This window comes from Grammomys surdaster, unplaced genomic scaffold (genome assembly GCF_004785775.1).
Source record: "Grammomys surdaster isolate TR1022 unplaced genomic scaffold, NIH_TR_1.0 125951, whole genome shotgun sequence".
In the NCBI taxonomy this organism is placed as follows: Eukaryota; Metazoa; Chordata; class Mammalia; order Rodentia; family Muridae; genus Grammomys; species Grammomys surdaster.
The window spans coordinates 3,447,184-3,459,716 of record NW_021620772.1 but is presented as its reverse complement, the minus strand read 5'-3'; the positions used below and the strand labels follow the sequence as shown (position 1 = coordinate 3,459,716).

Sequence of the window (12,533 nt, the reverse complement as noted above, 5' to 3'; positions counted from 1 at the left end):
CCTGGTGACATGCTAGCTCAGCACAGTCCTAAGGGCACACAGCTTCTCCACGTCAATACCCAGCTACTGCGCTGCACCTAGTGTACATAGGCTCTCCTTCCCACCGCTTCCCTGATTAGCTTTGCCTGGCACACAGATTTCTACCAAAGTGTCATCACTGCCTCTCAGTGAAACGTGGGCAGGCCCTCTCTCAATGGCTCTGGTCTAGGGGAAGAAAGGACCTGGTCCAGCACTCTCAGCCCTAGGGTAGGACGCGCCTTACATCTCTCTGCTCTACCCCTTACTCCTATTCCCTTTGTTGCTTCTGTCAGTGCCTCACTATTCGGAGCCTTCCTGAAAGTTTGCTCTGTTTTTGAAACTGGCAAGTTTTCCGAATAATCCAGGCTGGACAGGACTATTGTTTAGTCCCCCTGGTCTCAAACCTACAGGCAGGAACCACTAAGTCCAGCCATAAAGTTAATAGTCCTTTAGATTAAGCTTCCTCCACTAAAGTGACTGCTCTGTCTTTCCTCTTAATTGAACTGCCTGCTATAGGAGATAAAATGTACAAGCATCCACTGATTTGGACAAACAGTAAACCAAAGCTAGAGAGGTTGGCTATCTGCAGGGTCAGTGGGTAGGAAGTGAGGGAATGGGAACAGACTTGCAGGGACAAAGTGTGGCACTCTCGACCCCTCACTGCTGTGGCTACACTTCTTGTTTCATGTCCTAAGGTAGTCAGAGCAAATCAGTGGTTTCAGTTTTGTTCCTGGCTCTGGAAGGGGGTCAGAGCCAATGCTGCGTGCACGATCAGCAAGTGTTGTGCCACCAACTGCATCTTTATTTGGGGGTCTTTTGAGACAGGGTCTAATCATAGTCCAGGCAGTGACCCTTCCGCCTCAGCCTCTCAGAACAAGAAGGGGCTGTAATTGTGGTTCACATACAATATTTTTAAAAAACTTTTTAAATGTAAATCACCGGTTCACATACCTTCCCCACATTTTCCCATGGGGTGTTTTTGTCTCCATCTGCCACATAAACATTCTATCAGTTTCTTTTCACTTTCTATGAGTTTGGGTTCCTATTTTACTGCACTCAGATCTATCTCACAAGCCGATCTCAGTCTCTTCCTGCAGTAAGTTCTCTTTGGAGTCTCATTTTCTCCTGCGTCTTTGTGATATTTGGATTGGTTTACAAGATTCCTATTTTAATGGTGCTTTTTCTCTGTCATTCTAACAGGTTTTACTTTTCCACAAAATCCAAGGTTAGTTTTTATAGTTCTTTGTTTACTGTATGGACTGGAGTATATGGCCTCACGCTATGGTGGACGAAGGGAGGTCAGAGGATTTATGAGGAGCTGATTCTCTTCCCTTTACAATATGGACTCCAGGAACTGAACAAGGTTGTGAGGTCTGATGGCATATGCCTTCTTGGTGGATCAAAATCTACTTTTAAGACATTCCTAGTTTGGGTGACAGTTATGAATCTTACAATTTTGTAGTTCTTTCTTTCTTCCAGAACTCTTTTAGTTTGTTTTATCCTTTAAATGGTAATATTAGAGCAGTAAACAGTTTAAGCCACATCAGTGCAGAGGATGGGCACAGGTTTGAGGGAACAGATTTTACCATTAGCATAGACTGTCTTAACAATTCTCTCTCTGTCTGCAGAAATGAAAACCTGGTTTAAATAGTAAATACTAGGAGCTGGAGAGATGGATGTAGAGGCACATGAATCTTGGGAGTTCAAGTCAGCCTGGTCTATAGAGTGAGTTCCAAAAAAGAAAAGAAAGAGCAAAAGCAATCTTTAACCAAAAAAACCCAAAAAACAAAACAAAAAACCCTTAAATACCAAAGTTATTTAGCTTGTTATGATAAAAAGGATGGCACACAACAAAAAAACAATTTCTAACATTTTTCTTCTTTCCCTCTCAATGCCGACAAGAAGTTTCTTCATTAGAAAAAGAAAAAAAAAAAGCCGGGCGGTGGTGGCGCATGCCTTTAATCCCAGCACTTGGGAGGTAGAGGCAGGCGGATTTCTCAGTTCGAGGCCAGCCTGGTCTACAGAGTGAGTTCCAGGACAGCCAGGGCTACACAGAGAAACCCTGTCTCGAAAAACCAAAAAAAAAAAAGAAAAAAAAAAAAAAACCAGAGTGGCAAAACGTGTATTATACTTAAGGGATCTTATGTTTCTTTTTATAAATAGAGAGCCTGGAACTCATGCATGTAAACCAGGTTGGCCTTGACTTTCGGGCAATCCTCATTCCTATGTCTCTCAAATACTGGGATTACAAACATGAACCATCAATGGCTAGATTTTTATTTTTATTTTAAATTACTGACAGGAGTTTTAGGGAAAGACAAGCATAGGGCTAGATTTAGGCTTTTGAAAAAATTCCAACATTTTACAAGGTTATTAGGATTAATTTGTTAAGTTTTAAATACAATAGCTTCCCCACACCAGCTGAGGAATAGACTCTTTTGTCAACACACACACAAATATACACAAAACATGAACACATGCACACACAAACACACATATACAAATGAAACATGAATACACAAACACACACATAAACACACAATCAAAACATGAATACACAACTACATAGAAACATACAAACACCACCACCACTACCACCCCCATACCCCGACAAATACTTGACGGGAGTAACAGAAGAACTCAGGAATGACAAATACAGCTGAGGCTGTTTAAATTAGTGGGCTACAAACCACAAGTTATAAATTTCTAATATTATCTATCATTGAGTAATGGTGCTCAAAATGTGTTAAGCAGGCTAAAATGGATCTCTAATAAGTGATAAGCAATCTGCAAAATCAAAGTAGGCACTTAGAAACTTTTACAAGTTGACAGCATTTTTATATCTGAATTTTGCAATAATAAAAATTGGACTTTTATGTTAGCAGTTTGGTTTAATTTTCTCCATTTAGTAATTTATTGTTATAATTATATTTAAGAAGGGATTATTATTATTGTATTATATTTGAGACAGGATCTCACATTTAATTCAAGCTGGCCTGGAACTTAGTCTGGCCTTGACTTCATTGTGATTTGTTTAGCTCAGCCTTTCTGAGTGCTTGGCCACTGTCCCAGGATTAGGAATTCATTTTTACAGTATTTTACAAATAAAATGACTCCACTGAAGATTAAAAATTAAGAAACAAAATAATGGTGCTTGTTTATATTTTTGAGACATCAAGTAGGCCTGGCTGGCCTGGAACTCAGTATGTAGCCCAGGCTGGCCTCAAGTTTACAGAGATATGCCTGTTTCTGCCTCCCTAGGATTAAAGGTGTATTGTCATCCCTAGCCACAACTGGTTCTTTACCACGGTATTTTGAGAAACACTATGAGTATCTAGCTTGCATTCCAAGTCTAAGTAGATAAAGTCTACATTAAAAAATAAATGCAAGCCAGGCAGTGGTGGCACACGCCTTTAATCCCAGCACTTGGGAGGCAGATGAAGACAGACTACAGAGGTCAAGGCCAGCCTGGTCTACAGAGTGAATTCCAGGACAGCCAGGGCTACACAGAGAAACCATCTCGAAAAACCAATAAATAAATAAATAAATAAATAAATAAATAAATAAATAAATGTGAAAGTACTAGATATTAGGGATTTTGTGTTCTTAATGTTTTTCTTTAGATGTAAGAATATCACCCTGGTTATGCAGAATGATACTTTGGGTTTTTTTTTTTTTTGGAGCTATACGCTGATGGATAAATTATCACGGTATCTGAATGGAAGAGCTAGGGAGAAGAACACACAATTGTATCCCATCCTCACAGAGCTAAAGAAAGGATGTCCAAATGTTTAAAACAACAACAATCAGTCATCAATCATCAGTGAACTCACTAGGTAGCTAAGGCTAAGCTCTAATTTACATCAATTTTTCTGACTCAGCCTCCTGAATGCTAGGTTGAATTTAAGTGGCAGAGAGGTGGAGAACTATACGATACTTTCCAAAGTAAAATATTCAGAGTGTTCAGATAAACAGCAGAAGGGCTAACTGTAGTTCAGTAGTAGGTCGTGCTTCAGCTCTGTGCTTCATCTCCCGCACCAAAACAAACAGCATATAACAAAACAAAACCATACCTTAAAGTCACTAGGTCAGTGTTTTCTGGGATGACTTCTGGGTCTTCATCTTCACCGAGGCATCTCAGTTTATCAAGGCTTAGAAAGAGGGAGGGGTTGGGAAAGGGAGAAAGGAAAAGCAACGTTTTATGATCAGCGATGCATTTTTCAACAGCGGGTCAGAGCTTGTCCTAAACACATCATTGAATAATTAAGTCTTAGGAAATACAGCAGGCAGCTCAAAGGAGGCCAGAATTCAAGACAATGGTTTCTGTGACAATGTTATACTGAACAGGATATATGTTCATTTGAGGACAGCCAGGACTGTCAAAAAGAGAAGGACCATTACAAGTCAGTTTTTGTATTTCTACCCCCAGGTAAGAAACTTTTGGGGAGATTTTAGTTAATAACATATTCATGAGAACCGCTAGAGACCATGATTAATCAAGGTTTTAACCCTGCTCTGTTTAAGACTCCTCCATCCTCACTTACTCCCATTGTCCAAATATCAGTGACAGATATACACCGCTGTTACTTCAACAAGCACCTTAAAGATCAGAGAATAGAAGTCTGTTGTGCAGTTGTAGTGTCCCGTTACTAGATCCACCCTCAGAAAAGTGCTTTTGGACCCTAGGACCTCTTCTAGCCTTCCGGAAAGGATTTAGTGGGACGATGGTTAAGGGTCCCCGGGAAGCGCAGGGACGAGGCTGAGCCCTGTGAGATCCACGCAGAGCCCTGAGACCGCACACTCACCCGCACACGACCCTCAGCTCTGCCGCCGCGTCCAGACTGCAGCCCAGATCCGCAGCTACCGCAGCATCCTCAAAGGCATCGTTGGATGCTCCTCCGTCCGTCGGCTGCGCGGCTGCTTGCGGTTCGCTCAGCGACAAATCCTGGGGCCCTAGTCGGCCGCGCCACAGCTCCCCAAAGGCGCCCACGTGGAACACGCGCGTGTGCAACTCAGGAAGCTCGTACTCTGGAAAGCTGCTGAGGTTCGCACTGGGGACTGGGTGCTGTGGGACACCCGCACAGCCGCCCTGCGGGTCCTCCGCCATGTCAACCACGATCCCTTCCGGCAAAAGCTGGCGTGCAGGCGTCGCGGGGCGTGACGGGATTTGTAGTTTCGCAGGGCTCCGGGGCGGCGGGAAGTTGCGTGAGCTGTGCTTCAGAAACTACATTTCCCGGCAGGCTGACTACCGCCTGGGCGCGGCTGGGTCGCTGTGGGCAGGGCTGGGTGCATTGTTCTCTGGGCTTGTCGGAGGGCGGTGCCGCTTGCTGTGTTCGGGGCTGACCTGGTACTGGGACCCATTATTATCTAAAGACTCAATCACTGGGCCCCCTCTCATAGTTTCCTCAAATCTGGTTCGTAGGGACGGGACTCATATACATAAAATAAATAAATAAGTAAATAAATATTTTTTTAAAAGTAAAACTTAAAAAAAAAAAAGTAAAACTAAATTTATAAAAATGGATGTAAAGCTTGCTTGCTACAGCTTTATGACATTTATTTAAAACGCTGTAGCAGGTAGCTCAGAGGTCTGCATTTACTTAGGGTTAATTGATTTTGGTCTTTTGTTTGGGTCATGTGCTTCTTTGTATGTTTTATACTGTAGGTAGAGGGACTGAGATGTGATCATTTAAAAAAAAAAAAAAACAAACAGCCACCTCTTTAGGGCTTTGCATCCTGGTTTCATGAGTAAGTCCCCCACCAGTCAGCCCTGTTGTAGGTTCTACATAAAATGGTTCTCAGCCTGTGGGTCATGACATTTTTGGAGGGCAGTGTCACATGACCCTTTCACAGGGTTGCATATCAGATATCCTGCATATTATGATTCATAACAGTAGCAAAATTACAGTTAAGTGCAACAAAAATAATTTTATGCTTTGGGATCACCACAACATGAGGAACTGTATTAGAGGGTCACAGCATCAGGAAGGTTGGGAACCACTGCTCTAGGATCTTTCAGATCTCTGATTTCTTGCTTCCGTGCTATCTGCCTATAAAGCTATTCCATTGTCAGCCATTCCAAAGTCAGCTAATGGTCTCACCAGTGCTTAAAATCAGACGAAAGAGAAACTTGACTCAAGGAAAGTGCTCAGCTAATCTGAACTTTATTTTAGAGGCGAAAGTGTGTCTGCAGAAGGAGACCGTTGAGATAGCAGAGTGTAGCATGGGTGTTAGTAATCTGTCTAAACTCCACCTCCACAGTCACCTGACAACAGCCAGGTATGCTCCTCCCCACAGTTACCTGGCAACAGCCAGGTAGGCCTGCCCACTATAAAAGGGGCTACTTGCCCCCTCCTCTCTCTCTTTGTTCTCATGGTCCCTTGACCCTGCGCCTGCAGGTTCTCCATCCCCTCTCCCCTCCCCCGTCCCTTCCCCCTCTCTCCACGTGGTCATGGCCGGCCTCTACTCCTCTCTCTCCTCTCGCTTACTCTCTCTCTTAATAAACCTCCCCTCGTGGAACAGTCTGGTCTGCTGTGATCTGTTACAAGCTGCTCCTGAAAACCTTTCAATGGGTCTCAAAGGCTCCCATTTTAGGTGTTTTGATGGAGACAGACAGAGAAGCCAGTGGGCTAAGATGTAGAAGAACTCCTTCACAAGGCCATTGCACTAATCTGAGTTATAATTGCCTGAATCTGAGTTTTATAAATTTGGTGGAGGATTCTGACTTTCTTCCTTCCTTCCTTCCTTCCTTCCTTCCTTCCTTCCTTCCTTTCTTTCTTTCTTTCTTTTTTTAAAGATTCACTTTTTTTTTTTTAATGAGTACACAGCAGCTATCTTTTAGACACACACCAGAAGAGTGTGTTGGATCCTGTTACAGATAGTTGTGAGCCACCATGTGGTTGCTGGGAATTGAACTCAGAACCTCAGAAAGAGCAATTAGTGCTCTTAGCCTTTGAGCCATCTCTCCAGCTCCCGGATTCTGACTTTCTTAATCATTGTATGTAGAAGCTTTAAAAAAAATGGAAAGATGCCATACACAGAACATACTTCAATGCTGAAAAGCAAATAATGAAAGCGATCAAGAGAAGTACCCAGTTCCCCACAGAGAAGTGTCTGTCTACAAGGCACAACCTGTTGGGGTTTAGCTAAGACTTAGGATTTTTTCTTGTTATATTTGCTTCTATTGCTCTGTTTCTGTAGTATATCCATACATTAATAGAAAAATTTCGCCGGGCAGTGATTGCGCACGCCTTTAATCCCAGCACTTGGGAGGCAGAGACAGGCAGATTTCTGAGTTCAGGGCCAGCCTGGTCTACAGAGTGAGTTCCAGGACAGCCAGGGCTACACAGAGAAACCCTATCTCGAAAGAAAAAAAATAGCAAAATTTCATAGATTATGAGGGCTTTCAGGCTGCATTCACTGAGTGGCTGCCAGTGTCTTCCTCAGCAGCAGTGGTACATGGGACATGATCTTGAATAGATACGAAGGATAACTTTTCTCATTCTTTTTCTACTTAGCTCACATCCAAAATTCTATGTGATAAGAGACGCTGGTGAGGATGTACTAGTGTATGCACAAGCTCCCTGATTGGTTATCTAATACCAAACGGTCAGTCCTAAAAACTACACACGTACAAGTAACACTAAATTGTGGATTGCTGTCTGTATGCAGGTGAGGGCAGGCACAAGATAAGGTGAGAGCCTGTGAATGGGCAGTGGACAGAGAAGGAGGGTTGAGAGCTTTAGAGATGAGTACAGACAGACAGAGAGGAGAAAGGGAGATGGAGACGAGGAGACAAGATGGAATCTTAGGGGAGGAAGAGGAACCAGAACCACGCAGTCCTGGGAGCCATAGGTATTGGGGATTTCTTAGGTGATTAAATAATAAGTAGGATACGTTTGCCCATCTAGCTGTGTAGCTTGTGTTTATATCAACTGAGTTTTAGTTCTTTATGTGGGCGTTTTGTGGGTTGAGAAATTACTGATGTAAATCTTACTGATAAATTACAAGCCTCTAGAGTTTTGATTTTATAAGGTTTGATTTTATAAGTTTTGGTTTTATAAGGTGGGTTTGTGACAGCTAACCAGAGGGGGCGGATGGTTGAGAATGCAAGCAGGATCAGCAGCAAGAGAACAGAGTTGGGTGGCTGCTGCATGGGGACCATAGGACCTTGGGGGCAGGGAAACATAGCCAGTACTAGGATGTGTACATTTTTTTATTTCATGCAACACTAAATGGTTTCAACAGGATTTATTTATATCTTTATATGTATGTATATGTAGAACATATAATAATAACTAAAGAGAAAGGGGAAAATAATCATTTTAAACTTTTTAAAGTGGGATATGCAAGAATCACTAGAAATACAAATTTTTATTAGTTATAAGGGAGTGCACTCCAACAGTGGCACGTATATGGAGGCTGGAAGGCTGAGTTTATGAAGTACACTCTCTCCTATCTTTTCAGGGGTTCCAGGGATTGAACTCAGGTGGCCAGGCTTATGTAGCAAGCTTCTGTATCCACAGATCCATCTCACCAATCCATGACCTAGTTTTGCTATTAAAAGTTAGGCACGGGGCTGGGGATATGGCTCAGCTGGTAACTGCTAACTCCATAACCATGAGGACCAGAGTCTGAGTCCTAGCTCCCATGGGAAAGGCGGCTGCAGCAGTGCACACCTGCACTTCCGGGACTCGGGAGGCAGAGTAGGAGGAGCCTGAGGGCTTCCTGGCTAGCCAGGCTAGCTGATTCAGTAAGCTCTAGGTTCAATGAGAGCTCCTGCCTCAAAAACTAAGGTGGAGAGCAATTGGGGAAAATACCCCATGTCAACCACTGGTCTCCACATTCGTGTGTGTGTGTGTGTGTGTGTGTGTGTGTGTGTATGCATATGCACACCTCCTGAATGCAAACACACACATACATACAGAGGGATATATGTACATAGACATATACAATCCACAAACAAAACAGAAGTACAAAATATTTTCTCTTTATGAGAACTTCCCTTAGCTGCTTTGAATAACTCCATTGCTGAGGAACGTTCTTCGATGCCTGACTTTGCCTGTTGCCTCCTCCCATGAGCTCAGCCCAGTTTCTCAGGGTATGGGACCCAGCTCCACGATGCGCCTGTGGGCCTTTGATAATTATGTCTCCACAGCACAGCCAGCAAGGCGCTTCCTGTAATGTTTCCGTGTTGTGTTGTTGACATTCTGCGCATGCGTTTGTGGTCCACACACAGGCTCCCCTTCCAGCTGGAAGGACTCTCCTTTTATCTAGAAGTTGCTTAAAGGAAATGCTCCACTTCTCTCCAAGTCAGGGAGGGTAGGAAGGAGGGAGGAGTCTGTTTGCTCACATCTTCAAACACACTGTGTTTTGGGGATGCCAGCAGGACTGTTTTAATTTGCTCCCCACAAAGGCAGACTCCTGTTGCTTTTCCTGAGATCCTGAGGGAAGAGTGTTTGTCTTTAATGTCAGGCAGGGAGATAGTGCAGCTGTGTTTATGGTGGGAGGCACCTGTAATTTATCCTCTAACACAATGGTAAGAAAGATTAGCTGCATCCCTGATCCTCCCCTCCCCCAACTCTGTACAGATCTGTATTGGTTCTCTTTTTTTCCCTTTGTTTAAAGATCCAACTCCTCCAAACATCAGGAAGGTGGTTGGAAAAACAGTATATATACTTGGAATCCCTGAAAATGCTACGTCAGAATGTGAACATATACTAAATTCAATGTAAAAAACTTGGACAAGTAAGGAAGACTGGAGCTACCCTGTTGTCTAAACGCTGGCAGGGTGGGTGTGTCGTAGGCTTGTGGGATCTGAGCTGATCCTGGCCTGCACATTCCTGCTCCCTTATTCTTTCATGGTCTTGCTGTTTTTCTACAGTGAATCATCCTAAAGGTTATTATCATGGGGAAAAAAAGGGCTTCCAAGGATGTTAAGGTATGAGTTCAGTTAAACCCACTTGGGCTTGGGGTTGAAGTAGGAGCATAGTGTGCGGACCGGCTAGGACAGTTTTTCTCCTCTCTGGTGTTTAGAATGCGGAGACGGCCTGGTGGAAGAAAGATTTCCTGGCATGGTGGAAGTCCTGAGTTTAATTCCTAGTGCTTAGAAAACAAAGAGGAAAAAACAAAACAACAACAATACACACCTAAGCACAAGAACAAACAACAATAACTACAAAACTAACTTTTACTATTAAACCTAAATATGAATTACTTTCTCTTTATTCCATGGAATCTAACAGAATGCTAAGTGTTTCCTTATAATTACCAGCAGATGGATCCCTTCTCTGTCTCTGAAGAGGAAACAGCACTTGCCTGTCCTTGGCTATGAGAAATCAGGGAACTTTGTTATCTGTAGGAACCTGTCTCTAGAAGCTAACATTACATCAAAAAGTTTTCTAACATCTCAAAAAAAAAAAAATCAAGGTATAGCATTATTTATCCATCAATTAAAGGAGATTTATTGAATTCTTACTATGTGGGGACCTTGTACAAAAGAACTGAAGATTGTCGGGCAGTGGCGGCACCCACCTTTAATCTCAGCACTTGGGAGGCAGAAGCAGGCGGATTTCTGAGTTCGAGGCCAGCCTGGTCTACATAGTGAGTTCCAGGACAGCCAGGGCTACACAGGGAAACCCTGTCTCGAAAAACAAACAAACAAACAAACAAACAAACAAACAAAAAAGAGCTGAAGATGAGAGAGGCCTGACAGCGCGGGGCTCTGGTCGGCCACGGCCTGGCTTTGTTTTTAGGCCAGGTCTCTAGGACCGGCCGGGGAAGATGGTGTTGGGCGGCCGTCCTGTGAGTTACCTATTGCGGCCAGGCGGCCTTGCTGTTGGGGAACCTGTTGCTGCTGTACTGTGTCTCTCTCGTTTAAAGCGATGGCGGAGGAACTGGATCTCACACCCTCAGGCGCCGCTCAGCTGGAGGGTCCTGCAGCCCCGACCTGGGAATACAGCGACCCCCCCACTCCCCAGTCATCCTTTGCTCTTACCTACCCGACGAGTTTGTAGATTGTGATGCTCCAGTGGATTACGTTGGAAATGCAACTGCATCCCAAGAGCTTGGTTATGGTTGTCTCAAGTTTGGGGGTCAGGCCTACAGTGATGTGGAGCACACTGAGGTCCAGTGCCGAGCCCTGGACGGGATTGAATGTGCCAGCCCCAGGACCTTCCTACGAAAAAATAAGCCTTGTATAAAGTACACTGGTCACTACTTCATAGCCACACTTCTCTACTCCTTCTTTCTGGGATGCTTTGGAGTCGACCGCTTCTGTCTGGGACACACTGGAGTATCAGTTGTGAAGCTGCTAACACTTAGAGGACTGGGGATCTGGTGGTTCGTCGATCTTATTTTGCTCATCACTGGGGGGCTGATGCCTAGTGACGGCCGCAACTGGTGCACTGTCTACTAAACCCTGCTGCTGTCTATGCTGGCAAGGAAAGCGACTGCTTGGCTGCCAAGATAATTACTACAAGCTCTGAACTCTCTGAACATCACTGTCCTCTCTAGGAGGAAAGACCGACCCGACCAAGTTTTTCACCCCCAAATCTTAACCTTGCAAACCAGAATGAGAAGCAGAATTGTGGGAGTCCAGTGGTCCCTTCCACACATACAAAATCTCAAAGATCAAAGATAGTGACTTCTGTCCAGAGATCATTATCAGTGATGTTTCCGTGTGGCTGGATCTTAAGTAGTTTGGAGCAGGGGAACCAAACAGGATAAACCAAGTGAGTGTTTATCCATTTACAGCCTTTTGTGACCCTCAATTTCCATGCACAGATCAGAAGCTGCGCCAATGAGAAGTCTCCAAGTAATGTAGAAATGACTGTGGATTTTAATACACACCAAAATTCTGACTGAGAATTTAAATTGCAGAATAAAGTTTTAAAACCTAAAAAAAAGAAAAAAAAGAAAAAAAGGAGCTGAAGATGGCAGTAAGAGCTACATGGATACACATATATTTAATAAAAATGTAGTGTTTTCATGGGTACAAGGACAGAACTGACCACAGATACCGAGGACTGCACAACATTCCTTGGTGAGATTTGGATTTAGCCTGTCTGTGACATTTCTTCTGTAGGTCTGGAGACTTTTTAGTAAAAGCTAAAGAAATCTGTTCTTACTCACCTACTTTTTCAGGTTTTAACTCACATATGTTAATTATGTATAATAATGGGTTTCACTGTAGCATTTTATACATGTATATAACTGAGTTTTCTCATATTTACCTCTATTATCCTCTCATCCCCTTCTGGCCCCCACTGGTCCCCTTGTTCCTCCTCCTTCTCTTCTTCCTCCTCTTCTTCCTCCTCTTCTTCTTCTTTCATTTATTTACATTTCAAATGTTTTTTTTAATCCCCTTTTTCTTCTAAGCTAGGCTCTTCTCTATTTTCTCCCTTTCTTCCTGCCTGCCTGCCAGTTTAATTAGTTTTCTTATAAGGTCTTGGGTGAGGGAGTATTTTTAGGACATGGGCTTCCTACCAGTGATGCTAGAAAATGTGTCTGCTTTC

The 12,533-nt window shown here is 43.5% G+C and overlaps 1 protein-coding gene and 1 pseudogene across 4 annotated transcripts in view; one reads left to right on the top strand and one right to left on the bottom strand.

The window, feature by feature from the left end:
* The window catches only part of Snapc3 (small nuclear RNA activating complex polypeptide 3), a 51,635-nt gene extending 46,500 nt beyond the window's left edge, over positions 1-5,135 (bottom strand). For all 4 annotated transcript variants that reach the window (XM_028753617.1, XM_028753618.1, XM_028753619.1 and 1 more), the window contains exons 1-2: positions 4,824-5,135; positions 4,092-4,169 (exon numbers count right to left, since the gene is read on the bottom strand). In XM_028753617.1, the coding sequence (XP_028609450.1) occupies positions 4,092-4,169; positions 4,824-5,125 (380 nt within the window). In that variant the 5' untranslated portion in view covers positions 5,126-5,135. The remainder of the gene's footprint in view (positions 1-4,091; positions 4,170-4,823) is intronic.
* Positions 5,136-10,800: 5,665 nt separating this feature from the next.
* LOC114609281 lies at positions 10,801-11,434 on the top strand (annotated as a pseudogene).
* The last annotated feature ends 1,099 nt before the right edge of the window (positions 11,435-12,533 follow it).